The sequence below is a fragment of the Eriocheir sinensis genome, chromosome 19 (genome assembly GCF_024679095.1).
Source record: "Eriocheir sinensis breed Jianghai 21 chromosome 19, ASM2467909v1, whole genome shotgun sequence".
NCBI classification, from domain to species: Eukaryota; Metazoa; Arthropoda; class Malacostraca; order Decapoda; family Varunidae; genus Eriocheir; species Eriocheir sinensis.
In genome coordinates, this window is record NC_066527.1 from 19,370,983 (window position 1) to 19,398,021 (window position 27,039).

The 27,039-nt window shown below is 41.8% G+C and overlaps 2 protein-coding genes across 2 annotated transcripts in view; both read left to right on the forward strand.

Moving 5' to 3' along the window:
- LOC127001004 (uncharacterized) overlaps nt 1-15,080 on the forward strand; it is a 43,059-nt gene extending 27,979 nt beyond the window's left edge. Inside the window, exon 5 of the mRNA XM_050865179.1 lies at nt 4,712-15,080. Coding sequence (XP_050721136.1) covers nt 4,712-4,860 — 149 coding nt within the window. The 3' untranslated portion in view covers nt 4,861-15,080. The remainder of the gene's footprint in view (nt 1-4,711) is intronic.
- Nucleotides 15,081-19,358: 4,278 nt separating this feature from the next.
- The window catches only part of LOC127000854 (golgin subfamily A member 6-like protein 22), an 18,161-nt gene continuing 10,480 nt past the window's right edge, over nt 19,359-27,039 (forward strand). Inside the window, exons 1-2 of the mRNA XM_050864949.1 lie at nt 19,359-21,038; nt 24,897-25,163. Coding sequence (XP_050720906.1) covers nt 19,359-21,038; nt 24,897-25,163 — 1,947 coding nt within the window. The remainder of the gene's footprint in view (nt 21,039-24,896; nt 25,164-27,039) is intronic.

Here is a 27,039-nt window from a genome sequence, read left to right on the forward strand (position 1 = left end):
ATTTTTAGTTGATTATTTTCCTTTGGTGTTAGACAATGATAAAAGTTAGGCTGCACACGGATGAAAAATGGTTTAATGAAGCCATGATGTATCTAATTAGTGTGAATTAGTGAGATAGTTTTGTTACTTAGTTATTTTTCTTTATTTTTTCGCGATGGTAAAGAATGATATTACTTTGGAACATATTTATAATTTTTATGCGGATGAAAAATGACTTAACGATGACAGGATATATTTGATTAATGTGAAGATCTTATTGTTATTTGGTTTGTTATTTATTTGGTTATTTTTCTTTATTTTCTCGCGATGGTAATGAATAAAATTACTTAGAACATATTTTTAGATTGCACTCGAATAAAAAAAAAATAAGACAGGATATGAATTAATGTGAGGTATTTTTTGTCAGTTTATATTTATTTGTTTTATTTTCTTTATTTTCTCGCTGCGATAAAGATCACTACGAATAAAGTTACTTGCAAAATCGGTGTTAGGTTATACATGAAAAAGCCTTGTATTATTATTATTATTATTATTATTATTATTATTATTATTATTTTCGCTGTTATTCTTATTATTTTTCATTCTTTTCATCATCATTGCTATTGTTCCTTCATCAAAAACTAGAAAAAAAAAGATAGAGAAAAAAAATCGTACAAAAAAGTCACAAAAAACTACAATACAAAACAAAGAATAAAATGAATAATAATAACCTTAACAAACCTCTAAGTCAATCGATAAGAGAGGAAGGTGTGTTGACTTGCTTAGTGTGTCGCTGGCATTGTGTTGCTCCCGTGCTGTGCTGTGCTGTGCTGTGCTGTGTGCTGGCTGAGTGCTGTGTGGCGGCGTGAATGCTGTCCTAGTCATGATCTGTACTCGTAGTGTTTGCTAGCGGAGCGGTGACTCAAGAAGCTAAGATCGTGCAAGAATAGTCATGTACATATATAGCTTGTTGCCTTTGCTAGCTTGTACTCGTATGTGCTTGTATATGTGTGTGTGTGTGTGTGTGTGTGTGTGTGTGTGTGTGTGTGTGTGTGTGTGTGTGTGTGTGTGTGTTTTGGTCAATTTTGTATTTTTTTTTTTCAATTAGTAAATTGTTTTAGGTAATTTTTGCATCATGTTGTGTTAGTTATTGTTGTTGTTTTGTGAAGTATTAAGTAATAAAGATGAGGATATAAAAGGAAAACGGAGGTTGTTGATTCACATTAAACTAAAAAGAAAACAACTCCATCTATATTGTAAATGTTTCTAAAATACACAAAAAACTAAGTCAGTCAAACTCCAAAAATACAAAAATTTATTACTGTTTTAATTTCAAAGTAACCAAAAAACAAAAAAAATATATATACATAACTTTTCCACATAATATTCTAACATGTAAAGAATAAAGCAATCAAATTCAAATTACAAAAAGATCAATTACTTTTAACTCTTTAAATTAATTAAGAATAAAACAAAGTGTAACATTTCTTTACATATTCAGACACGAAGATTCAACCTCTCATGTATTTGTAATTTTTTAGTGGACTCATGTTGTGTTTAGAAGATTTTGTTTTATGTTAGAGAATGTTCACCGAATCATGACATAGGAAGACTTTTTTGTGTATACAGGTGTGTGGCAATGTTATGGTGGTGGTGGTGGTGGGGGAGGTTGTAGTGGTGGTGTAGGTGATGCTGGGTGTTGGAGTGGTGAAACTGAGTGTGGTGATAATGGTGCTTGTAGTGGTGGTGTAGATGAATAGGCCTTTATATCAGGATTGCGTAAGAATGGACAAGTTAGGTTTGGTTATGGTGATGGTGATGGTGTTGGTGGTGGTGGTGATGGTGTGAATGAATAGAATAAAGAATGGTGACAGGACGGACTGCTGGGAATGAATAGATAGATAACACTAATCTGCATTTTTAAGTGTTACTAGATTTTGTAATGTCATGCTGGGGAACGGATTGATCAAATAACAACTTGATCTGTGTTTCGGATCTGTGTGAGTGTGTATATATTGAGGTATAGAGAGAGGGACAGTCAAACGCCATTACAGTTCTTGCATAGAGGACGAAGCTGGGTAATGAGATGAACTCTAGGTCAGGGCTACTCAACTGGCGGCCCGCGGTTCGAATCCGGACCTTCTGAGTGTTGTAGCTGGACCCCAGGCTCCAGGAATAGACAATTAAAATAATATAACATGATGGTCCTGGCGATGGATTCTTGCAAGTGTGTTTCCTGGATCTGGCCAACAGTCAGTCCAGGAAACACACTTGCAAGAATCCAACGCCAGGACCATCATGTTGTTTCATTATATTTGTCTACTCCTGCAACCTGGGGTCCAGCTACAATATTTATCCAGACCTCTGCGTAGATCTCAACTTGTCTCAGTAGTCCTGCTCTCGGGAATGGTGTGGTCAGAGTGTATGTGCTTGGAGGTATAAAGTTTGCCAAGGGAGTGTTTTGAATGTGCTGGTAAGAATGAGAACAAAAGACGTACGGTGTAGAATATGGATCTCAAGAGGCTTAGAAAAGACACTAGTGAATATAGGAGGCAGTGGCTGAAGAGTACATAGCAATGAGTGTAGAGTAGGTGGTAGTGAATGAAGAATAGGAAATACTGGATGAATCAGAGACGGTAGTGGATGAAGAATAGACAGTAATGAAACACAGGTCGTAGTGGCTGAAGAATAGAAGGCAACTGACGTAGCAAAGGTGTTAGTGAATGAAAAATAGGTTGTAGTTGATGAATAATGAATAGCAATAAGCAATAGAATAGGAAATGATAATGAATGTAAAAAATATAGTTAGTAGTGAATGACGAAGATGTCGGAACCCAAATAGAGTAGAAGTGCTTATATAGTAAATTTATGAATAAGATTTACCACACACAGCCCATTCAGGATAACTTGGCGAATAGGCTCCTCCCCTTTCTCCTTTTCCCGCCCATTTTCATACATATGATTGACCCACTTTAATAAACCATGACCCCTTCACCTCTTAAGCGACAAAAAATGACCTATAAGACGTTTCAAGGAGGACTAATCTATCATGAACTAAAGAAAACGGGAGTAAGGGGGCGGGGCTTTTTCGCCTAGTTAAGTTAAACGCGCTGGTTCTGTTTATTTTCATAGTTATTAGTTAGTGTTAGAAGGTAAAGATTTTAACCCGAATACCACGAGGAACTGTCTTGTCCTTTGTGTAGTGTGAATGTCAGTGTTTAGGTTGAAGTAATTTCTGTTAGTGACGTGTGGTTGTTAGTGGGTTGTTAGTTGTTAGTGGTGCTGGTTGTGTCCCTGTGATTATTTATCTATTAGTGTTCAGTGTTATTGTGTTAATGTACAGATTGTGAAGGGGAAGAGTAGAGCGAGATTTTAGGACATGTAAAAATAATAGACAGACAGTTGTTTTTTTAGTATTTCTTAGAGGAACATCAGAGCGAGATTAGAGCGAGATTTTAGTATATGTAAAAAAAAAATAGATATACAGGCTTTTTGTTATCCCCTTAGAGGAACAACATAGCCAGATTAGAGCAAGATTTTAGGATATGTAGAAAAATTAGATATACAGTCTTTTGGTAGTCTTTGTAGAGGAACATCATAGCGAGAAAATTAGGACGAGATTTTAGGATATATAAAAAAATAGATATAGAGGCTTTTTGTTACTTTTTAGAGGAACATCATAACGAGAAGATTAGAGTGAGATTTTAGGACATGTAAAGAATAACATATACAGTTCTTTAGTATTTTTAGAGGGACATCGTAGAGAACAAAGCATAGAGTATAGAGAGTAGCGAAGGAAAAGGGTAACACTGATTGAGTAGCCGTCGTTTAGGTTAGATCCGAGCTGGAGTGGAAAAGGCAATAGAAAGAATAGGATAAGGTAGAAACCAAGTTAGGTGGTGAAAAGTAAAGGAGAGGTGTGTAGGGGATAAAAGGTTGGACTAGGTTACGTTGATGTTAAGATGAGGTGAGAATTGATTTGTTTGGGTTTCTTTGGCTTAGGTAAAGTTAGATTAGCTTACGTCACGGCACGGCCAGGACAGGTGCAGAGGACAGGTGTGTAGGGCAGAAAAAGCTGGACTAGGTTACGTTGATATTAGATTAAGGTCAGGATTTATTTATTAGTGTTTCTATGGGTCAGGCTCACTTAGACAAGCTTGAATCATGACACAACCAGGACAGGTGCAAGGGACAGGTGTGTAGGGCATAAAAGGTTTGATTAGGTTACGTTACTGTTAGGTTGAGGTGAGGATTAATTCATTTGTGTTTCTCTGGCTCAGGTTTACTTAGACAAGCTTAGATCACGGCCAGGACAGGTGCAAAGGACATGTATGGGACAGACAAAGGTTAGGTTAGACTGCTTAAGACTGGGCTACGATATTTTGGGTTAAGTAAAGTTAAAGCCTAGATTATGACGCGGCTAGGAAAGGTGACAGGGACAAATATATAGGACAAAGAAGGTTGAGATAGGTTAGGCGAATGTAGATAGATTTTGAGTCCCGTTTCTGTTGGATCAAGTTGAGTCAGACAAACCTAGGTCAGGACACGGGTAGGAAAGGTGACAGGGGTAATTATATAAGACAAAGAAGGTTGGGTGGGATAGCTTAGGCGGAATGTAAGTTATGTTTCTTTTGGGTCAAGTTAAGTCAGACAAGCTTAGGTCACGACACGGCTGGGACGGGAGCCGGGGACTGTTGGGGACCGCCTAAGTGACCCTCAGTTGATGTTTCAGGCGGTCGTCGAGGGAGCGCCATGTCCGCTGTCTCCGCCACGGGGTCCAACCACGGCCCCACCTCCCCCGCGCCGGTCCCCAAGAGCCCCAGCCCCTCCCGGGACACCAAGAAGGCAGAGACCACCGTGGCCATCGAGACCGTGGACTAGGAAGGGAAGGTCTCCGTCAGCGAGGTGTGGTCCGCCGGGCTGCCTCCACCGCCTCCCGGGCCTGCTGGGGTCTGAATGGCACGTGTGGTCTGTCTGTGGAGAGGCTTTACTGTTTGTTTGAAGTGGATGTGAAGGGCTGCTGAAAAGTGGCCCATTTTAGTGTTTATTTTTTACTGTATTGGTGTGTGGAGGTGCATCGCTGCTACTACTATTACTACTACTACTACTACTACTTCTACTACTACTACTACTATTGCTACTACTACTACTACAGCGATCACCACACCACCAAACATCAACGTACGCAAATCCAAACCATGACAACGAGAACACAACTATAAAACAGATACAGCGAAGAGGACAATGGAAGACTATAAAAAAAATACAACACACACACACACACACACACACACACACACACACACACACACACACACACACACAGACCACAGAAACCAAACACGTGATAGGAGAGTAAGTCAACGTGAAACAGAAGGTAAAACTAAACTAAACGAAGCTCAAATTACGATGTTGTGACGTCAAACTGTTTCGACTCTCTTGTGTTCCCGTTTTGATGTCTCGGTGTCGCTAGTGTAAGATTAGACGTGTGTGGAGAGAGACACGAGGAGAGGAGAGGAGAGAGAGAGAAAGAGGAGAGGGAGAGAGAAGTCCATACTGTAAGACTAGAGTAAGAGGTGAAGAAAAGAGAGGAGAGAAGAGGAAATTAGAACAGGGAAGGAGAAGAGGGAAAGAGAAGAGGTAAAGAGCAAAGTGGAAGAGGAATGCAAAATTTGACGTGTTTGAAGAGGGTCGTCAAGTGAGGTGAGGAAGAGGAGAGGAAAGAAGAAGAGAAGAGAGAAAGACGACGTGTGTTGAATGAGACATTAGTAGGAGGAGAGAGAGGAGAAAAAAAATGAAAAAGAGAAGAGGGAGAGATGATTGGAAGAGAACTGAAATTCGCACGTAAACAAATACTGACCAATGAAGAAGAAGAAGAAGAAGAAGAAGAAGAAGTGGTTGATGTGAAGTAGTTAGACTGAGGATAAGTGAAGAGGAAAGGAAGGAGGAGGAGAAGGAAGAAGAAGAGGAGGAAGGAGAAGAGGAGGAGATGTGTGTTATGAACTGATGAAGGAAAAGGCGTTAACAGGAAGCAAATACAAATCTTAACATAGTGAAAAACATCGTAGGTCGTGCACGGAGATGAGACAAAGAAGGAGGAGGAGGAGGAGGAAGAGAGACTAACCAAGGATGTCCGTCTGTGAAGTGAAGCCATTATTGCCGTGAACTTAAAGGGGAGGGGAAGTTATGTCCAAGAGAGTTATAGATCAGTTACCACGCCCTTCAACCTCCCGCCCTTGCCTACCCCCTTATCCCCTCTTCCTCTCTATTCACTCCCCCTTCACTTTCCCCTTCTCCCCCCTCGTTATCTTCCCCTTCTCTCTCCCCCCCACCTTCCCATTCTTATCCTCCCCTCTTTATCATCTCTCTCTTCTTCTCCTTACCTCTCCTCTCCCCATTCCCTTCTTCTCCCTTCCTCCCCCTTACTTCCTCTTACCCCTCTCTTAATCTCCCTTCTCTATCTCCCTCCTCTCTCCCTACCTCTCCTTCATATGCTCCTTCTCTCCTTGCCCTCTCCCCACTAATTCTCCTTCTTCCTCTCTCTCTCTTTAGTATTATTCTTTCCTCCGTCTCTCAAGTTCTCCTTCCTTCTCTCTCTTTCTCTCCCTCCCTCCTTCCTTCCTTTAGTATCCTCCTCCTCCTTTTCCTCCTCCCCTCATCCCAGTCCTTACTCACTCCCACTCCCTCCAGTTCTCCTTCCTTCCTTTAGTCTCCTCCTCCTCCTCCTCCTCCTCCTCTCTAAAACTTGATGTATCCTGTTCGAGTCTGTCGCACAAACACTTCGAATCCCCTCAAGTGAAGCAGAAGAGTCAGGTTCACTTGGGGTTCGAAACTTTCTCTCTTGGAAACTTGAAACTGATAGAAGAAAAAAACAAAAAAAGAAACATTTAGCGCTAGAATCAACAACCAGCGCTCCTTCATACGCCACCGAAACTCAACGGAAACTGAATCACTTATATGAAGCAACCCAATGAACCAGTTTCACTTATATTGTTTCGAAGCAGTGAATGAGCGAGACCGAAGCAGTATATTTTTACTTCACGGTCTGGTCTGGTTTGGAAAGTTACGAAATGGTTCTTCAGTTCACGGTTCATTATGTAAAGTGAACCCGAATCCGAGACTGCTTCGAAACAACTCCCGGAACCTTCTTAGTAATGCCCCCCCCACCAAGTGTAGTGTAGGAGTCGAGGGGTATAGAGGGTGGTTCGAACGGTTCACTTGAGGGTTCACGCGCTTGCTTCACTTATAGTACGCTCAGTCTCGTTATATGCGAACTCAATATATGCGAATTCAGTTTACGCGAATTCTGGCTATGCGAATTCTCCCGAGTTTTGTATACTAGAGGAAAAATGTTACCCCAGAATAATGATGAAAATAACAAGAAGAATGAGAATAGGGAGAATAAAAATGAAAATAATAATGAGAATAAAAATGTAAGGGGAGCGTGTGAGGTTTTACTAGTAAGATTTTAAAGATTAGCAAAGTTTTATTTAAGTTTTCTCCCGAAGTATATACGTGGAAAGAATGAAGGAGAATCAAGAAAAAGAATGATAAAGGAGAAGAAGCAGAAAAAGAAGGAAAATGAGTAGAAGAAGAAGGACAATGAGAGGGAGGAGAAGAAGAAGAAGGAGAATGAAAAGAAGAAAATGAAGAATGATGAAAAATAATAAGAAAAATGAAGAAGAATTGAAGTAGACGAAAACATTTATACTCTGGAAGAATTTCAAGTAGTACATTATTTAACGGTGAAGAAAACGTTATACCAGATTACCTTTCTACTTAAAACCCTACTAGTCATAATACACGTAAGAAATGCATTAGTGCCCCCCTTAGCGTCTTAACTAGATATACAGAAAACGCAGACGTAGCTGTTCATAACTTTTCCTAGTGTTACTAAGGACGAGTCTCGGTCAGTCCGCGCAACACAGCCGGAACACAAACCTGAAGTAGTGAGTAGAGAATTAGCTCATCGCCGCCACCACCACCACCACTACCACTACTCTTGCCACTAACTACCATAGCCTCGGTTTGATGATTGGTTGGTTCAATTTAAGTGTTGGAGACGGTGCTGCGGATGTGTTATGTGTGTGTGTGTGTGTGTGTGTGTGTGTGTGTGTGTGTGTGTGTGTGTGTGTGTGTGTGTGTGTGTGTAAAGTGAAGAATGGTCGGAAATGAAAATGGTGAGGCAGAGGAAACTAGAATCTGAAAAATGTGAAAAATGGAAACTGGCGCGAAAAAACAAACGCTGATAAAACAGAAGTGACCAGGAAGACGAGAATGAAAAGCAGAACAGGAGAAAAAGAAAATGATAACAGGACTCAAAACAAAATAAGGAGTGGAAACAAACATGACAGGAAACGTAAAAGTGAAAGTTGTAGTGAGAAAACAAGAGTAACATGAAATTGAAAGAAATGAAAGAAAGAAAAAGGAAAGAAAATCCAGATTCTTCAACGTTCGTCACTTGAAGAATGCAGCAACCAATGCTTCAGAGTGTTGGCCTCAGTGAGGCTTCGAAGTGCTTGGAACACGAGCATATTAGCGTTTGGAATTTATGAAAGGAAAAGTGAATTGTCTTTAGCTCTTACGAAACCTTTGTCCAGATATTTTTTGACACTTATAAACTGTTTAGCTTGCGAGTGTTTCCGCGATTCACAAAGTCTCACTGTGTGTTGATGTTCCGAAACACAAACACAACGCGTGGACCTTTCCTTCGTTCTCGAGTGTGGTGGTGTCGCATTATCGCTAAAAAGGAAAACTATATATCACTAACAGTAAGAGTGTGCCGGTTTTGACTTTATAAAGCTAGTGGTAAGACGTAACTGTAATGTACGGTAATTTTCATCCTCTTTTGTCCCTGAATTTTCTTACGTCACTTTCACGTAAGGAAGAACAACACACTATGAATATACGATAATTTCCCTCTCGTTTTGCCTCTTGAACTTTCTTACGATACTCTAACGTAAGGAAATACAACACACTATGAATATACGATAATTTCTCCTATTTTGTCCCTGAACTTCCTTACGACACTCCAACAAAGTAATTTTTCTCCTGTTTTGTCTCTGAATTTCCTTACGTCAATTTCACGTCGTAAGGATGCACAACACACGATGGACTTTCAACGGCTTTAAGGGCGCCTGTGTTAGCCTTTTATTATCCCCTCACACACTCACTCACACACTCTCTCCGTCGCCTTAACGATAGGACGCCAAAGGACTCTCTAAAGCGATACACTCCCAGCGGTTTACGAGCGTTGCCTTGCTGCCTCACTCTCCGTTACTCACTCTGATGGTACAACTCGCTGTCCTCACGTGTGCTCGCAGGCCCCCGTGTGTCCTGCGTAGATGCCTTCACTCCACACACACTTTGTACACACAGCTGCCGACCCTTCGTTTGTTCGTCCTCTCCACCGGCCGTGTTCCCAGTCTCTCTACGGGTATGTGGTCCCCGAGCTGAGAAACTAACCATGGACGGGGCGCTCTGGAAAATACTCCCATTGTGATTCACACTCAAAATTATCATAGATGACTCCTACCAAACCTAATCTGACCTAACTTAACCGGACATAACCTTACATAACCTTACATAACCTTACATAACCCTACCTAACCTTACATAACCCTACCTAACCCTACCTAACCCTTGCTAACCTTACATAACCTTACCTTACCTTACCTTACCTAATCTACCTAACCTTACCTAACCTACCTAACCTTACCTAACCTTACCTTACCTTACCTTACTTTACCTTACCTTACCGAACCTGACCTTATCTAACCTGACCTAACCGTACCAAGCATTACCTAACCTTACCTAACTTAATCTAACCTAATTTGACCTCACCTGTTCAAGAGTGTGCGCCACGTACCCGTGCAGAGACGGGAACTACGCCCCCCACTAGTGGTGTAGAGTCGTATTAGTCGTGATGTAACCATACCCAACCTTACCTAACCTTACCTAACCATACCTAACCATACCTACCCGCCGCTCAACTCAAAATGTTTATATGCAAAGAAGAAGCTGATTAACACTTTCTCTCTTGCTGTCTAACTTTCTATCTCTGTATCTATCTCTATCTATCTGTAACCTTACCTTACCTAACCTAACCAGCCGTTCAACTCAAAATGTTTAATATGCAAAGAAGAAGCTGATTAACACTTTCTCTTTTGCTGTCTTTCTATCTATCTTTCTATCTTTCTATCTGTCTATCTATCTATCTATATCTCTACCTGTTCCCTTCTTCCTCTGTTGAAACTGGTTTACTCTTTTCTTTCTATATCTATCTAGTTCTATCTATCTATATATCTATTTGTATTCTCCCTCTCTCTCTCTCTCACAACACTCAAGGCACATTTTATTTATTAATATCCTATGAAAAAAGGCTATTACTACTACTACTACTACTACTACTACTACTACTACTACTACTACTACTACTACTACTACTACTACTACTACTATTACTACTACTATTACTACTACTGCTACGACTACAACTATGGCAAGAGATTCTCAGCTCCATATTTTTAGACGTAAGGCCGCGCACTGCTAAATGATGATTGTCTTAAGTAAATAATAATGATAATAATAATAATGATAATAATCATAATACACTTTTCAGCTCCTTTAATCGTGAGTTCTGCAAGTTAATAATACTAATAATATAATAATAATAATTCCATCTTAGGATTCCATAATTATAATCCTCTATTTCACTATACATACATAACATAACATAAATAAATAGCTTTTGTGTATATTATCTATCAGTGAAAATTTTTAGGATACGGAAAGTTTTTTAGATTTACGAAACCCGATTTTTTCCAACCATGGTATACAGTACTTTAATTTTCCTGTTTTTCGTGGGGGGGCGTGTGATCTTACCGCATCTATTATCAAGGGGGGTTTGTCAGCATTTTGAAATACTACTACTAATAATAATAGTAATACCCATAACTCTAATACTCGTACCGTGTGAAAAAAAAGCTAAAAACACATCATGCAATTATTGTGTGTCACCCTGTAAAAAGATTTAATAATATTGTGGTCGCTTTTTTGGGTTTTCATCTTTCCGTTTTCTATTTCCGAGGCCGGCAGTTCCACGCTAGTCTCCCCTCCGCTGAGCCATGTCCAAGAAAACGTACCGAGGGGGCAGCGCTGAGACGGGCAACGAAGCTATTTGTGAACGCCTTGCACCTTCCGTTTTGACATTGAGAGTGACGTTACTGTGATCACTTGTCGCTTGAGTTTCCATATTTCTGTGTGTGCGTGTGCGCGTGTGTGTGTGCGTGCGTGCGTGTCGTGGTGTTCCTTTGTTTTCCTTGCTACCGAGGTGGAGGAGGAGGAGGAGATTATACATTTGAGATCGAAACACACCCTCACACTCGAGCGCTTTTCGTCATCTCAATCCAAGCCAAAACTAACGAAAGGAAAAACATGAGAAAAACGAGGAAAATGGAATATCAGAAAGGACGCAAACCCAAATATTTCCTTTAAACCAACAAACTTATGCATGTGTAGTATGGTTAACGTTCTTTTAAGTCAATAACCTCTTCGTTGTAAGCCTTTTCGTCCGCCATTCGCAAAACCGGGGAAGTTTTACGAATGCGGGCACGAGAGAGGGCAACCCACCCCATCTATACGCAAACACATATCCCGTTTTCTTTCACGTATAAGATCAGTTGAGTCACCCCTTTAGTTACCCGGGGACAAGGGACGCTGGGTACCTGGCAGGGCTTAGTACATGTCTTCTGGGCGTGTTGTAACCTTACCTGTGTTGTTGATTAGGAGGAGAAGGAGGAGGACAGGTGAGGCGTGCTAAGTCCTCCCAGGTTACGAGATGAGGACACACACGCCACCGGGGGAAGAGGTCACGTGTGGGTCCTCCGAGGTCAGGTCGTGCGAGGTCAAGATAGAAGAGCGGATGAATGTGAAGGAGGAAGTTCTGCATGATTTGTTTTTGTGAAGGGTTTAAGAGAGGGAAAAGGTTAGTGAATAATCGACTAAAAAAAACTGAAAAAATAATGTTATCTTCGAAATGTTAAAGAAAATGATTTATAATAGAGTGGATTGAGTTAGTTGTTTTGTAAAAGGTAGAGAAAAGTAAATAAAGTGGGGTTTATTGTTTGTTTCAGATTGTTGAATTTATAGAATGGAAAAGGAAGTAGAAGAAAGGGATTTATACACAGTTTGTTTAATATTATTGAGTATATAAAGGAAAGTTAAAGAGCAAGAAAAGGTATTTATATATTGTTTGTGTCTTGAGTTTATGGAAAGAAAAGGAAAATAGAAAAAAATAACCTATTAGTAGTTAAGAATATTAAGACCGATAGAAGAGTAGATGGATGTGATATGAAAATTGTTGAAGTTAATGAAAGAGGAAAAGAAGGAAGAATGTGAAAAAAATTGTTTAGTGTGACTGAAATTGTTGATTAAGATAAGAATAGCAAAAAGAGAATGAGTGTGGGATAAAAAAATGTTAGTGGTTAAGTAAGATTACTGAGACTGATCAAAAAAGGAAAATAACAAAATCAAACGAATGAGAAATAGTTGAGAATTGTTACAAAAAAATGTTAAAATTATTGTTAAGATCCACGGAAGAGAGAGAGATAAAGGTTATATATTATTAATGCAAAAATATATAGAGATAGATGTTGTTAAAGATAATAAAAAAAAACAATCATTGATATTAAAAGGTTTACGAGAGTGAGTGCGTCCGTTTGTTTGTTTGTTAGGTGTTGAGGTTAGGGTAGGTAAGCTCTTCTTGATGGAAAAATGACATTGAAGTAAAAAAAAAAAATGTATATTGATAGAAGTGTTCCCGAGTCCCCATCCATTGTTCTATTCTGCCCTAAAAACTATTACTATCATGTGCTTACTATTTACTATTGTTATTACTATTATTGTGTTGTAATTTCGAGTCTCGTTGTGTTATGGAAACGAAGATTTGAAGATCATTTTTTATTACTATATATTTTTTGTGTGTGTGTTTCTGTAAGTGTTCCATTGACTCGTGTAGAATTGTGTTGTGTGTGAATTCGTGGGTTTGAGATTAAGATAAAAGCAAATATTTAATTGTGTGAACTCGACGAAAAAGAAAAGAAAAGGCCCTTCATGAATGCTGGAAAAGAAGATGGAACAAAAAAGGGATTTATGCGTGAAACTGTTACTCAAAAAAAGAAGAAAAAGACTAGATAATATAAACTAGGGAAGGAGAATTATTGAGTGGAAGGAGAACGAAGAAGGAGGAGGAGGAGGAGTGAAAAATGAAGTGTAGTGAATGAATGAATTACGAAAAAACAAACAAAAAAAGCTGAAACATTAAAAAAACACAAACTCAGAACAAATTAGCATGATAATTAACAAACACCGAAAGAAAATGATTAGAATGAAAGAAACCGAAGGAGGAGGAGGAGGAGGAGTGAAAAAGATGTGAAATGAAAGAATGAATGACCAAAAAAACAGCCAAAAAACAATTGAAAGACACCAAAAAGTATTAGAAAGAAAGAACACGAAGAAAGGAGGAGGAACAAAAAGTGCAGCGGGAAAAAAAAAATAATTACCAAAAAACATACAAACAAACAAACAAAAAATAAATAAAATAATGAGAGAGCTGAAACACATTAATAAAAAAAATCACAAAAAACAGATTAGCAAGATAGAAAAAACACACACACACGTACAGTCACTGAAAAGCCAAAAAACAAACGAAAAGCAAATTAAGAAAAGACCAAAAACCACAGAAAACCGCTCGAGTGTGACGGGTAACTCCTCCAAAACCCACACCAGGGAAGGAAGACAAAGAAACAGGAATGAAAAAAAAAAAAAAAAAGAAATATGTATAGAGAAAAAAAAAATAGAGTGTGGCGCTATTTTTCTTCTGTCTCACGATCGTCTTGGTGGTTCTTGCGTTCCGACAAAGCTTTTTTTTAACCTCTTCCTTCTCATGTACAAACGATGCACACGACACATAAGTCACACCTGTAATTACACATCTGCACTCTATACCTGGCCGCCCCGTGACTCACCCGTGACTCACCGTGACTTAGGTGGGACTGACTCTTAGCTCTGAGGTCATGCGTGCAAGCCCAGTCAGTCAGTCAGTCAGTCATGTTGTTTCTTACACTTCGCCTGACTCTAAACTGACTCAGGTTATGTTTGTGAGTCAGTGAGTCAGTCAGTCACTTCGTTTCTTACACTCAGCGTGACTCAGACGTGACTGACTCAAGTTCTGTGGTCGTGTCAGTCAGTGAGTCAGTCAGTCAAAAAGTTTCAGGGTCATTAGGCAAGGTATACATGATTGTGAAACCCACCCACGTCGTTTCACACAGTCAGCTTCAGGGTAAGAGAAAGGTGTGAGATTCTGAAACTTCCTCACGCTGTTTCAGGTAGCCATGCACTCAGTCAGTTTCAGGCCGCGGGAAACTTATGAGAAGCTGAAACTTTCCCACGGTGTTTCAGTCATGCAGCCAGTCAGTCAGTTTCAGGGCATGAGCAGGACACGAGATTCTGAAACTTTCTCACGCTGTTTCAGTCATGCAGTCACTCAGTTTCAGGGCATGAGCAGGACACGAGATTCTGAAACTTTCTCACGCTGTTTCAGTCATGCAGTCAGTCACTCAGTTTCAGGGCATGAGCAGGACACGAGATTCTGAAACTTTCTCACGCTGTTTCAGTCAGTCACGCAGTCAGTCAGTTTGAGGATACGGACAAGACAGCACATTCTGAAACTTGTCCACGCCCAGTCAGTCAGTTAGTCAGTCAGTCAGGCACCCAAGTCAGTTTCAGGCAAGGTACGTGATTCTGAAACTTTCCCACGCCGTTCCGCCAAGAGTTTCTTGGCGGCAGCGTGCTCGGTCGGTCAATCGGTCGGTCAGTCGGTCGGTCGGTTGGTCGGGCCGCCACGCGTCTTGACACAACAGCCCTCTCACACACACCACCGCCGCTTCATCATCCGCCTTCTCCTAAATATTAACAATCACTAATACTAATGTTAACGACGTAATATTAACGACACTACTCATAATGATAATATTAATACTAACAATACTAATATTAATACTATTACTACTTATAATAATAATAAAAAAAATTACCATTGAGTTTTGGTGGTGTTTTTCGTCCTATTGGGGGAGAGAGAGAGAGAGAGAGAGAGAGAGAGAGAGAGAGAGAGAGAGAGAGAGAGAGAATAAAAATGTTACCCCCCGTCAGGTCAGACCCCAAACACACATTCATGCACAGGTAAGGAAGTACTAATGAAGGGATGAAGGTGAGGGGATGCCGCTCACCTGACGACCACCTGACGAAGGAGAAGAAGAGGAAGTCACCGTCAGCTCCTCTTCGTCAACCTCGCCGTCAGTAACACAGTAATAGATGACATGCGGAAGAGGAGGAGAGAAGGCGAGTAGGAGGTGGAGGTAGGAGGGAGTGGGGTAGAGATGAAGGAAGGAGGGAGCAGGAGGGAGGGACAGAATCGAGGAGGAGAGATGGAGGAAGGAAGGAGGATGGGGAGGAAGGAGGCAGCGGGAGGGAGGGACAGGTGAGGTGAGGCCTGAGGAGTTACCGAGCTTAGAGGTTTGCATAATGTAATTTCTCGCTCTTGCACTCTCTCGCTCTCCCTGTCTTTCCATCTCATTCCCCGTCGACTCCCTTTCATCCCCCCGTCAGCTCCACGTCAGCCTCATCCTCCTTGACCTCCCAGACAAGGCCACAGGGTCTAGACTCCCCCACGCCCCCTGCAAGCACGTGAGGAAGAGGAAATAGCGAGTCTTTCCAAGAAGCGGAAAACGAGGAGGCGGGGCGGGGTGGAATGCAAGACAGTTCATCTTATAAAATGTACTAAATCAAGCTTATCCCTTCACCTGCAATGACCATAATGGTATCAAAGTATTCCTATATGATAAAGGATGCAGTGTGGTAAGTAACATCTCTCTGGTTAGTCTGCAAAGTTGAGAAATAGATGCTGGATTGCGGAAAGCGAGGAGGCGGGGTGACGGATAAAATGCAAGACAGTTCACCTTATAAAACCCACTAAATCAAGCTTATCTCTTCACCTATAACAACCCCAATAGTACCAGAGCATTCGTAAGTAATAAAAGTGTCAGTGTGGTGAGTATCATCCCTCTGGTAAGTCTGTAAATGCGAAAAATAGGCGTGTAAATAACCGTACGTGGTAACCTAACCTGGGCATGCCGCGAGGTGGGGACTGAGTGGCTTACAGGTTTTTAGTCAGTCAGTGTCATACGTACCGTCACAGAGGAGGGGGTGTACGCGGCGCCGCTCCTTCCTCGTGGATTATCACCCCGCTGTCTGCTGAGGCGTGAGGGGTGACGACGGTGACGAAGAGGTGTGAGAAGGAAAGGGCGGCGAGGTGCGGCGTGGTGTGGTGTGAGGCGCGGGTGGTGGCGTGCCGCTGGGAAAGACTGTTAGGTGTGCCCGCGGGTCATGGGGCGTGGGCGGCGGTGGTGGTGGTGGGCAGGTGGACAGGTGGATAGGTGGTGATGGTGGTGGTGACAGGTGGTGATGGTGGTGGTGACAGTTACGTGGTGAAGATGGTGATGTAGGTGGTGATGACAGGTGGTGGTGGTGAGGGTGATGACATTGATGGTAACGAGGTGGTGGTGGTGATGGTGTTAAAGTCGTCCTAATGGTGATGACATGCACGAGTAGTTATGGTGATGATGGTGATACAAAAGCGTCTTAATGGTGATGATAATGATGACAGTTGGTGATGAAAATAACAAACAAGTGATGATGATGGTGATGAAATATAGTGATGGTGATGACGTATACGTATAGTGATGCTGGTGATGATACTGGTGATGAAAAAAAGTTAAATTGGTGATGACGAACACGTATCCTAGTGGAGGTGACAATACACGTGATGGTGATGAAAGTGGTGGTGATGGTGACAGGCACAAATGATGGTGATAATGGTGATGACTATACGTGGTTGTGGTGATGAAAAGTAGTGATGACAAGATAACAATACGTGATGGTGGTGATGATGGTGATGATGGTGATGGTGGTGTTGACATGACAATACTCGTGACAGATAATCGTATTCCAGTGGTGGTGATGATGGTGGTGGTGATGATAAGGGTGAAGGGTAGAAATGGTGATGGTAGTGGTGATGGTAGTGGTGATGGTATGTATATGGTGAGGAGTGGTGATTAAGTGACTTACCCTTTACCCATTATAGAAAGATAAGGTGAAGAGGACTAGAAAAAAAAGGATAAATGATTAGATAAGAAGAAGGAATGTGATAAGAAAAGAGGAAGAGAGAGAGAGGGAGAGATAAAAACCGAAATATCAGAAAAAAATATGATAAAAGATGAAATAAAGGAAGGAATAAGGAAGGATAGGAAGAAAGGGAGAGAAAGAGAAACGATATAGCACCAGAAAAGTGTGATGGAGGAATAAAAACAAGGAAAGAAAATAAAGACAGGAAGAGAGGATAAAGGGAGAGATAAAGAAAGGAAATACCAGAAGGAATAAAAAGTGGAAGGGAAATAATAAAAAAATAAGAATAAGTAAAAAAAGTGGGAAAAAAACAAAAATACTGTGAGCAAATACAAGAAGTGAAGAAATGAGGTGACGAATGAATGTGAAGGAAAGGAAGGAACATAAGAAGAAAATAGTGAAGGAAATAACATACCTGGAAGTGAAGTGAAGTGAAGTGATGTAATGTAAAAAAAAAAGTGAGTGAGGAAATGAAGCACCAAGTTATGAGAGAGTTTGAAGTTAAGAAATACATAGGAAAAATAAATTGTGCATGAACGTAAAGAAAAAAATAACAATAAACGAGAATAAAGTGAGTTAGAAAAAATGAAGTATTAGTTGAATAAAACGAAAAAAATACATACGAAAAATAAATTGTGCATGAACGCAAAGAAAAACAAAACAATAACATAAACAAGAATAAAGTGAGATTGAAAAAAGAAATATTAGTTGAATAAAACAAATAAAGAAAAAAAAATACATAGGAAAAATAAATTGTGCATGAACGCAAAGAAAAACAAAAAAAAAAAAAACATAAACGAGAATAAAGTGAGATTGAAAAAGAAATATTAGTTGAATAAAACGAATAACGCAAAAAAAAATACATACGAAAAATAAACTGTGCATGAACATAAAGGGAAAAAAATAACAATAAACGAGAATAAAATGAGATAGGAAAAAGAAATAGTTGAAGAAAACGAATAAAGCAATAAATATATACGAAAAATAAACTGCATGAACATAAATAAAAAATAATAAAAATAACATAAACGAGAATAAAGTTAGATATAAAAAATAATCATTAGTTGAAAAAACGAATAATGAAAAAAACCCTGATAACATAAATTGAATAAAGTGGGAAATGAGCGAAAGGAAATAATAAAGAAGAGGAAAAAGAGTGCACGGAGATAAAGGAAGCTGAAAAAAATAATTGAATAAACGAGAAAAAAAAGGATAGAAAAGAAAACATTGGGAAAAAAATCGAACACAAATAACGTGACAAAAATTACAAAACAGAACGAAGAAGAAGAAAAAATAGATGTGACGTTGAACAAATGACCAAAAAAATGATGCTATAAGATAAGAAAAGAAATTACAGCTGGAAATTAAAAGAAAAGACAAGAAAAATAAACTATAATAAAAGTGAAATATAAAAAAAGATCGATGAGATAAAAAAAGAATACCAATAACGAGATGAAACAATAAAGAACACAATAAAAGGGAAATAAGATAAAATGAAAATGAGTAAAGAAAAATAACAAAAACAACAATTAAACAAGACACACACACAAAAAAGAGAACAAAAACTGGATACACGAACGTTATTAAAATCCAACTAATAAAGAAAAAAAAGAAAATAGAAAAGTTCACCAATAACATAACACAACAAAAACAACAAGACAAAACCATAAAACAAGAAGAAAAAAAAAGCGAAAGGAAAAAAAAATTGACGCTTTATAACAACCAGAAGACAGCCTTGACACCTGACCCCAAAGATACGTCACATCCGCGAAGGGCCAGCAGGTAAATAGACAGGTGAGGTGTGATTAAAGTAACACGTGACGGCGCGAGTCTGTCTGTTACCAGTCTCACCTCCTTAAAGAGTGACGTCACGGCGCCAACATACCTGAGGAACCTAATAATCATAGCAATAGCAATAACAGTGATGATAACAACAGGAAACAGTGCGATAAAAGTGGTGTAATAAACGCAGATGAAGGGATGATAAAAAAGTGATAAAGGAGAATATTAACAAAAGATAATAAAGAAGGAAAGAAAAGAAGAATCACAAAAGGCGAAACAAAGAGAGAACAGCAAAAGGTGTGTAAGACGTCAAGACTTAGTGTGGTAAGGATGTGGACGGGTCACGGAGGTCAGGAATGGCCCACAGAATGACCCGGACACTTGAGGTCAACGGCAGGTCACCCAGGCATGGAGGAGGAGGAGGTGGTGGTGAGGAAAGAGGAGGAGGAGAAGGAGGAGGAGGAGGAGGAACCCATACCTTCTCCATTCCCTCCTCTTCCTCCTCTCCTCTGATATCCCGAGCCATCGTCCCCACCTCCCTCCCCTCCTCCCCTTCCCTCTCCTCCATGTCCCCACCTTCCCTCCCCTCCCCGTCTTCTCCCCCGGCATCCTTCTCCCCCATCCTGCGTCCTGCCTCCTCCTCCTCCTTCCTCATGACGCAGACGACGCAAGGACTCACCAGCTCCTTCAATCAATCCTACACGACGCTCGTAAGATTGGAGGTTCAACCGACGAGCTTCGAATCTACTGAAGGAGGCGAAGAAGGAGGGTTAGGAGGTGACAGAGGCTTAGAAACAGGGGTAGGTGCTGCAGGAGGGGGTGTAAGAGTCCCTGATAACCCCTCTGATAGCGATAAGATGACCCCTGCCATAGAAAACGGAGGTCCGGGGCTCACGACGCAAGGGGGTACTTCAGAAATCTTCGTCGAGGCTTTCCACACGATGACAAGGACGAGCTACTCAAATTGGGGGGACGTGGAGCTGTTTATCAGGGAGGAAGATGACCCCCTGCCTCCACAGACGCCCCACCAGAGGTCTCTACCCCAGATCCCCCAGTCCTCAGCCCCCCAGAAACCCCCCTCTCAGCCCCCAGCCCCCCACAGAAGAGCTCGATGGGACAAAGGCGTAGCGGAGGAGCATCGGAAAAATGGTTTAGTCCTTGCTCAAATGGAGGAGGGGGAGCAGAGTGAGACGGAGTGGAAGGACGGGTGGAGTGAGACAAGGAGTGGAGCTGCCCGGGTCAGGTGGAATGAAACGTGCCAAACCCATGAGTGGAGGGAAACGGGGGCTGAAACTGGAGGGCATCTGCGTGAGTGGAATGAGATGGACGATGACTTAGACGAGTGGAACGATGAAACGGGGAACAACGACACGGATTTGGGTGAAACTGACATCGGGGACACAACGGACCACAATGAAACGGACCTCGGCGAAACAGACTACAACGAAACGGACTTGGGTGACACGGACCTGGGTGAAACGACGGACCACAACGAAACAGACTTGGGCGAAACGGATTACAACGACCCCGACCAGACCGAAGAATCCAAAGGAGACGAAACCAGAGCCAGCAACGAAGCGGGCGACGAAAACAAAAGCGAAACGACCACCACCAAAACGGCAGATCAGAGCGACGCTTCACACCAAGACCCAACCCAACGACACACCGCAGGGAAACGGCAAGGGGACAAAACACGACCACCACGACCAACCCATGGGGAAATCGAGTTAGAACGACCCACCAAGCAAAAGGTAAAGAGGTCAGCTTCCGCGAGATCAAGGAGAGGAAAACACAGCGACATGGAGAAAGAGGAGACCGTTGAAAAGAAGAGCACCGAGGGGAACAGAGCCAAGACCGAGGCCGAGGTGATGCTGCATGTGCGGGAGAAGGAGAGGGCCGTGCGGGAGCTGTCCGTCATGAGGTCACGTCTCGCTAACCTGAGGAAGATCATACACGGGAAGAATGAGGAGATAAGGACGCTGAAGGCAAGGCTGAAGGAGGAGAGGCAGACGGAGGTGACGGCCAGCAGGGAGAAGGTGAGGAAAGGAGGGGTTTTCTTTGAGTTTTTGTGTGTGTATAGAAGGGCGGAAGGGAAGTTTTTTTATATCTACTTTTTTCTGTTTTTTATATACTTATGTTGCCCATTTTTCTTTATTTCGAAGTGTTTTTTCCTTTATTTTTTGTTTCTTTTGAAGTTCTTTAGTGTGTGTGTGTGTGTGTGTGTGTGTGTGTGTGTGTGTGTGTGTGTGTGTGTGTGTGTACTTTCAACTTTCCCGTCATGTTTTATTCTTACCATTTTCTTAGTATTGTTAAAAATCATTCAACTCACCTAAAATATATGCTTCAAACTGCTACTGTACTACTACTACTACTACTACTACTACTACTACTACTACTACTAACCACTACCAATACAAATACTCTATCACAAAAAAAAAACAGAAAAATAAATAAAACAACCGAGGAAAAAAACAAGAAAAAAACAGGTTAAGTGATTCCTGAAAGATGAAAGAAAAAGATGAAAAACGAAAGAGAAAGATGGGATTGATTAGACCGTGTGTGTGTGTGTGTGTGTGTGTGTGTGTGTGTGTGTGTGTGTGTGTGTGTGTGTACAGGTAACCCACACCCTTACCTGAGCTTGGAGGAGTCACCTGAGAGCACCTGATAATTGTGGCGTGGGAAGAAGCGGCCAGCTGAGGGGGCGAAACGCGGCTTCACTGAGTTTCGTTCGGCTTGAGAGAAAAATTGAAACTGAGATGAACGAAACTTTTTAGGGAGTTCTGTTCAAGATGTTTAGAGACGATATGAAACGAAAATTAATGTATCTTTTTGAACGAAGCTTTTTTGGGAGTTTTATTTATATTTCTGGAGACGATTTGCAGCAGTGACAAACTTTTTGATGAGTTTCGTTTTAAGAGATTAGACGATTTGAAACAGACGAACGTAACTTTTTGGGTGTTTCGTTCATGGTGTTAGGAGACGATTTGAAACGGAATGAACGAAACTTTTTGGGGATTTGAAACAGATGACCGAAACTTCTTGGGATTTGACACGAAGATGAACGAAACTTTTAGGGATTTGAAACGGAGACGAACAAAACTTTTTGGTGATTTGAAACGAAGATGATCGAAACTTTTATGGATTTGAAGCGAAGATGAACGAAACTTTGTGGGCATTTGAAACGAAGATGAACGAAACTTTTAGGGATTTGAAACGAAGATGAACGAAACTGTGGGCATTTGAAACGAAGATGAACGAAACTTTTAGGGATTTGAAACGAGGATGAACGAAACTTTTAGGGATTTGAAACGAAGATAAACGAAACTTTTGGGGATTTGAAACGAAGATGAACGAAACTTTTGGGATATAAAACGAAGATGAACGAAACTTTGCGGAATTTAAAACTGAGATGAACGAAACTTTTGGGAGACGATTTGAAACATGAACGAAACTTTTTGGCGTTTCAGTGTCGCGTGATGATGGATTTGAAACTTTTCTCACGATTAAGAATTTTATAAGAGAGAGAGAGAGAGAGAGAGAGAGAGAGAGACTGACTTGGCATTGTCTCCGTGTAGGTTCCGGACTCTCTCCTACGCACACACACACACACACACACACACACACACACACACACACGCACGCACACACGTACATGAGAGCAATTACAACTACACATGCAACTACAGAAACTCGTCCTCCTTTTCCTCTTCCTCCTCCTCTTCTTCCTCCGCCAGTTCCTCCTCCTCCTCTTGCTCATCTTCCTCCTTTTGTTTCACTTTCTTCCTCCTCCTGTTCCTCCTCCTCCTTTTACTACTACTACTACTACTACTACTACTACTACTACTACTACCATTAATAACACTAATACAGTATCCGGTTAACATTTGGTTGCAGTACACTTTCTCTCTCTTCTCTCTCTCTCTCTCTCTCTCTCTCTCTCTCTCTCTCTCTCTCTCTCTCTCTCTCCATTCTTTTCCTTCCTTCCTTCCTTCCTTTTCTCTTTCCTTCCTTCATCTCCTTCTCTCGTCTCCCTTTTCTTTTTTCCTCCACCCTCCGTATCCTTCTTCTCTCCCCTACATTTTTCAACCTTTCCTCCTCCTCCTCCTCCTCCTCTTCCTTCACTCTTCCTTCTCCTCCTCCTTTCCCTTTACCCCCTCTCCTTCCCCTCTCTTCCCTTTTCTCCCATTTCATCTCCCCTTCCTCCTCCTCCTCCTCCTCCTCCTCCTCCTCCTCCTCCTTCCACCAGATGGTTCTAACAGCATCCAAATCTTCCAGTTTCTGCATCTCATCTCCTGCTGCTCTTCCTCTTCCTCTTCCTCCTTCTCCTCCTCCTCCTCCCCCTCCTCCTCCTCGTACTCCTCCTTCTCCTTTTCCAACCCATCTCCCAGCTTATTCCTCCTCCTCCTTCTCCTCCTTCTCCTCCATCTCTTCCTATCTCACACTTAATTGCTCCTCCTCCCCCTCCTCCTCCTCCTCCTCCTCCTCCTCCCTTGTCATTTCTCTCCTCTCTCCTTCATCTACGCATCACAGATGGGCCTCAAAGCTTTCTCTCTCTCTCTCTCTCTCTCTCTCTCTCTCTCTCTCTCTCTCTCTCTCTCTCTCTCTCTCTCTCTCTCTCTCTCTCTCATATGTATAGCAGGAGAAGGAGGAGAAAAAAGGAGGAGGAGGAGGAGGAGGAGGAGGGGGAGTAAGCAAAGAAAAAAAAGAAAACAAGTAAAATAAAAAAAAGGAAAACGAGAAGGAAAGTAAATGAAAGGAAAGAAAAGGAAAGGAAATATGAAAAAATAATAGAAACAATAGAATGGAGTAGAAGAGAAAATAATAAAACAAAAAAATAACTAAAAAAAAAGAGATTAATTGTAGTTTTGTACGAAGGAAGGAAACGAAAAGGAAAAATGGAAAGGAAAGGAAAATAATAATAAGAGAAATAATAGAAAAATAAAATAAAATAGAAAAGTAATACAAAAAAATATAATATAAAAGTAAAGATAAAAAAAAAAAAAAGAGATTAAACGTAATTCTGTATTCATGAAGCAGAAGAAAAAATGTTAAGATTAGTAGTGAAAGTTTGACGCTGACCTGAGGGGGAAGGAGGAGGAGGAGGAGGAGGAGGAGGAGGAGGAAGAAGAAGAGGAGGAGGAGGATAGCGTAATGAAGATGGAAAGGAAGAGTAAGGATGCTGGAGGAAGAAGAGGAGGAGGAGGAGAGGAGGATGCTAGAGTTATGGAGATGAGAAGGAAGAGGAAGGATGCTGGAGGGAAGGAGGACGAGGAGGAGGAGGAGAGAGGAAGAGAAGGATACTAGACGGAAATAAAGAAAAGGAGAGGGTTAGAATATGAAGGATGCTGTAAGAAGAGAGGAAGAGGAGGAGGAGGAGTAGGAGGAGGAAGAAAAAATGAAGGAGGACCATTAGCTTGATGAATGAATAATCTTTTCTTAGGTGAAGTGAAGAAGTTTGAAGAGGAGGAGGAGGAGGAGGAGGAAGGGAAGAGATTTAGTTTATCAGTGTTTGTCTAACTACCAACCCTTCTTCCTCTTCCTCTTCCTCTTCCTCCTCTTCCTCCTCAACAGCTCTCATGAATAGTCCAACACACACATACTTCACCTGGCCCTCCCCTCCTCCTCTTCTTCCTCTTCCTCTCCCTCCTCTTCCTTCCTCTTCAACACACACCTCTTCCTGTTCCCCTTCCTCCCCTCCTCCTCGTCTTCCTCATTCTCCTCTTCCTCCCTTCCTCCTCTTCTTCCTCTTTCTTCCTCCTAACTTCCTCTTCAAGATTCACATTTTTCTGTCCTTTTTCCTTTTCCAAACTCTTCCTCTTCTCCCTTATCTAGTCTTTTCTTCCTCCTCCTCCTCCTCCTCCTCCTCTTCTAACCTCCCTCTTCCTCCCCACCAGCTCGTTCGGCCCGGCACCCAGACCTCCTCCGCCGAGCTCGCGCACCTCCGCCGCCAGGTCGCCTCGCTTCGTCAGGAGAAAGAACGCCTTCGAGAGGAGGTGAGCAGCAAGGTGTCGGCGGAGAGGGAGCGCAAAGTGGAGCTTCTGAAGGCGCGGCAGGAGCAGGAGAGGCGCGTGAGGCAGGCGAAGAGGGAGGCGGTGCGGGAGGGCGTCAAGGAGAACAGGGAGATTGCCACCCTGCAGAGGACCATTGAGATGAAGGAGAAGGTGAGTAAGGGAGATAAAGGGAGTTTAAAATTCATTCATTCATTAATACATTTTTAGTGAGGGAAGGAAGAGGGAGATTAGGTGACGTGTAGACAGTTATCCATCCATTTTTACATTCATTCATTCATTAATACATTTTTAGTGAGGGAAGGGAGAGGGAGACTAAGTGATGTACAGACAGTTATTCATCCTTATTCACATTCACTCATCCATTAATACATTTTTTACTCATTTATACATATATTTTTTCATTTATTCATTCGTTCATAAATTTATTCATGCATTTATACAGTTATTTATTCACTTATACATTTATTCATCCATTGATTCGTCCACTTATTCATTCATTCCTGTGTGTGTGTGTGTGTGTGTGTGTGTGTGTGTGTGTGTGTGTGTGTGGTTTGTAACAAGTGTCTGTCTCCTCTCTCTCTCTCTCTCTCTCTCTCTCTCTCTCTCTCTCTCTCTCTCTCTCTCTTACCCCTCCCTCTCTCCCTCTACCTCCCTTCCTCTCTTACTCTCTTATCTTTCCTCCCTCTCTCTCCCTTCCTCCTCCCTCCCTCTCTCTCCCTTCCTCCTCCCTCCCTCATACCTCTAAATGAACATCTCTCACTCTCTCCTCCTCCTCCCTTCCCTCCCTCCCTTTCCTTCCTACCTGCTCTTCCTCCTCCTCCTCCTCCTCCTATTCCTCCTCCTCCTCCTCCTCCTCCTCCTCCTCCTCCTCCTCTCTACAATGGTGCCACAAAACCTTTAAAAGACACGCTCATACTTCTCTCTCTCTCTCTCTCTCTCTCTCTCTCTCTCTCTCTCTCTCTCTCTCTCTCTCTCATCCTACAACAACCGCGCAGTTTATGTAGATTTAAAAGATTACGTGCATGTGTGTGTGTGTGTGTGTGTGTGTGTGTGTGTGTGTGTGTGTGTGTGTGTGTGTGTCAATCCTTTCACTGTTGGATATTTAATCTTCACGTGTGTGTGTGTGTGTGTGTGTGTGTGTGTGTGTGTGTGTGTGTTTGATAGAGAAGCACACACACACACACACACACACACACACACAGAGCTTCCTGATGTCCCTTTCAATCTGTCTATCTAATCCACGTTTCAAGGCACGTGATTGGCTGGCTGAGAGGCTGTTCTATCCTGTGATTGGTCCGTGGGTTGTTACGCCATAGGATTGCGTCATCGGATTGCGTCATCGATATATTTTAGTTGTTGTTGTTGTTGTTGTTGTTGTTGTTGTTGTTGTTATCGGTCACTTCAGTCTTTTATCGCTGACCTGATAATCTTTCAACAGTGACTGACCTTCTCTTCCTCCTGCTCCTCCTCCTCCTCCTCCTCCTCTTTCTTCTTCCTCTTCCTCCTCCTTTACGTTCTTTTCCTTTCACGTATTTTTTTCTTCTTTTCTTTCTTTCTTTTTGTTTTGTGTTTCTACTGTGCCTGACCTCTTCCTCCTCCTCCTCCTCCTGCTTCTCCTCCTCCTCCTCCTCTTCCTCCTCCTCTTCTATTTTCCTTTTTTTTCCTCATCTTTTTTCTTCTTCTAAGCCTTTCCATTGTTTTCCTCCAGATAACGTACGGCACTTCCCCCTCCCCCCCCCCTCCTCTCTCTCTCTCTCTCTCTCTCTCTCTCTCTCTCTGTTCTTTCATTTTCCTTCCTCCTTCCTCCCTAATTGCACTGTTTGTTTATATGAGAGAGAGAGAGAGAGAGAGAGAGAGAGAGAGAGACGTTGTTCATGGTGACACTCTTGGACTGAAGCCAAATAATGTTTTCTTTCCCTCCTATTCCCCTTTTCCTCTCTCTCTCTCTCTCTCTCTCTCTCTCTCTCTCTCTCTCTCTCTCTCTCTCTCTCACACACACACTTCTTGTCCTCTCCTTTATATCTTT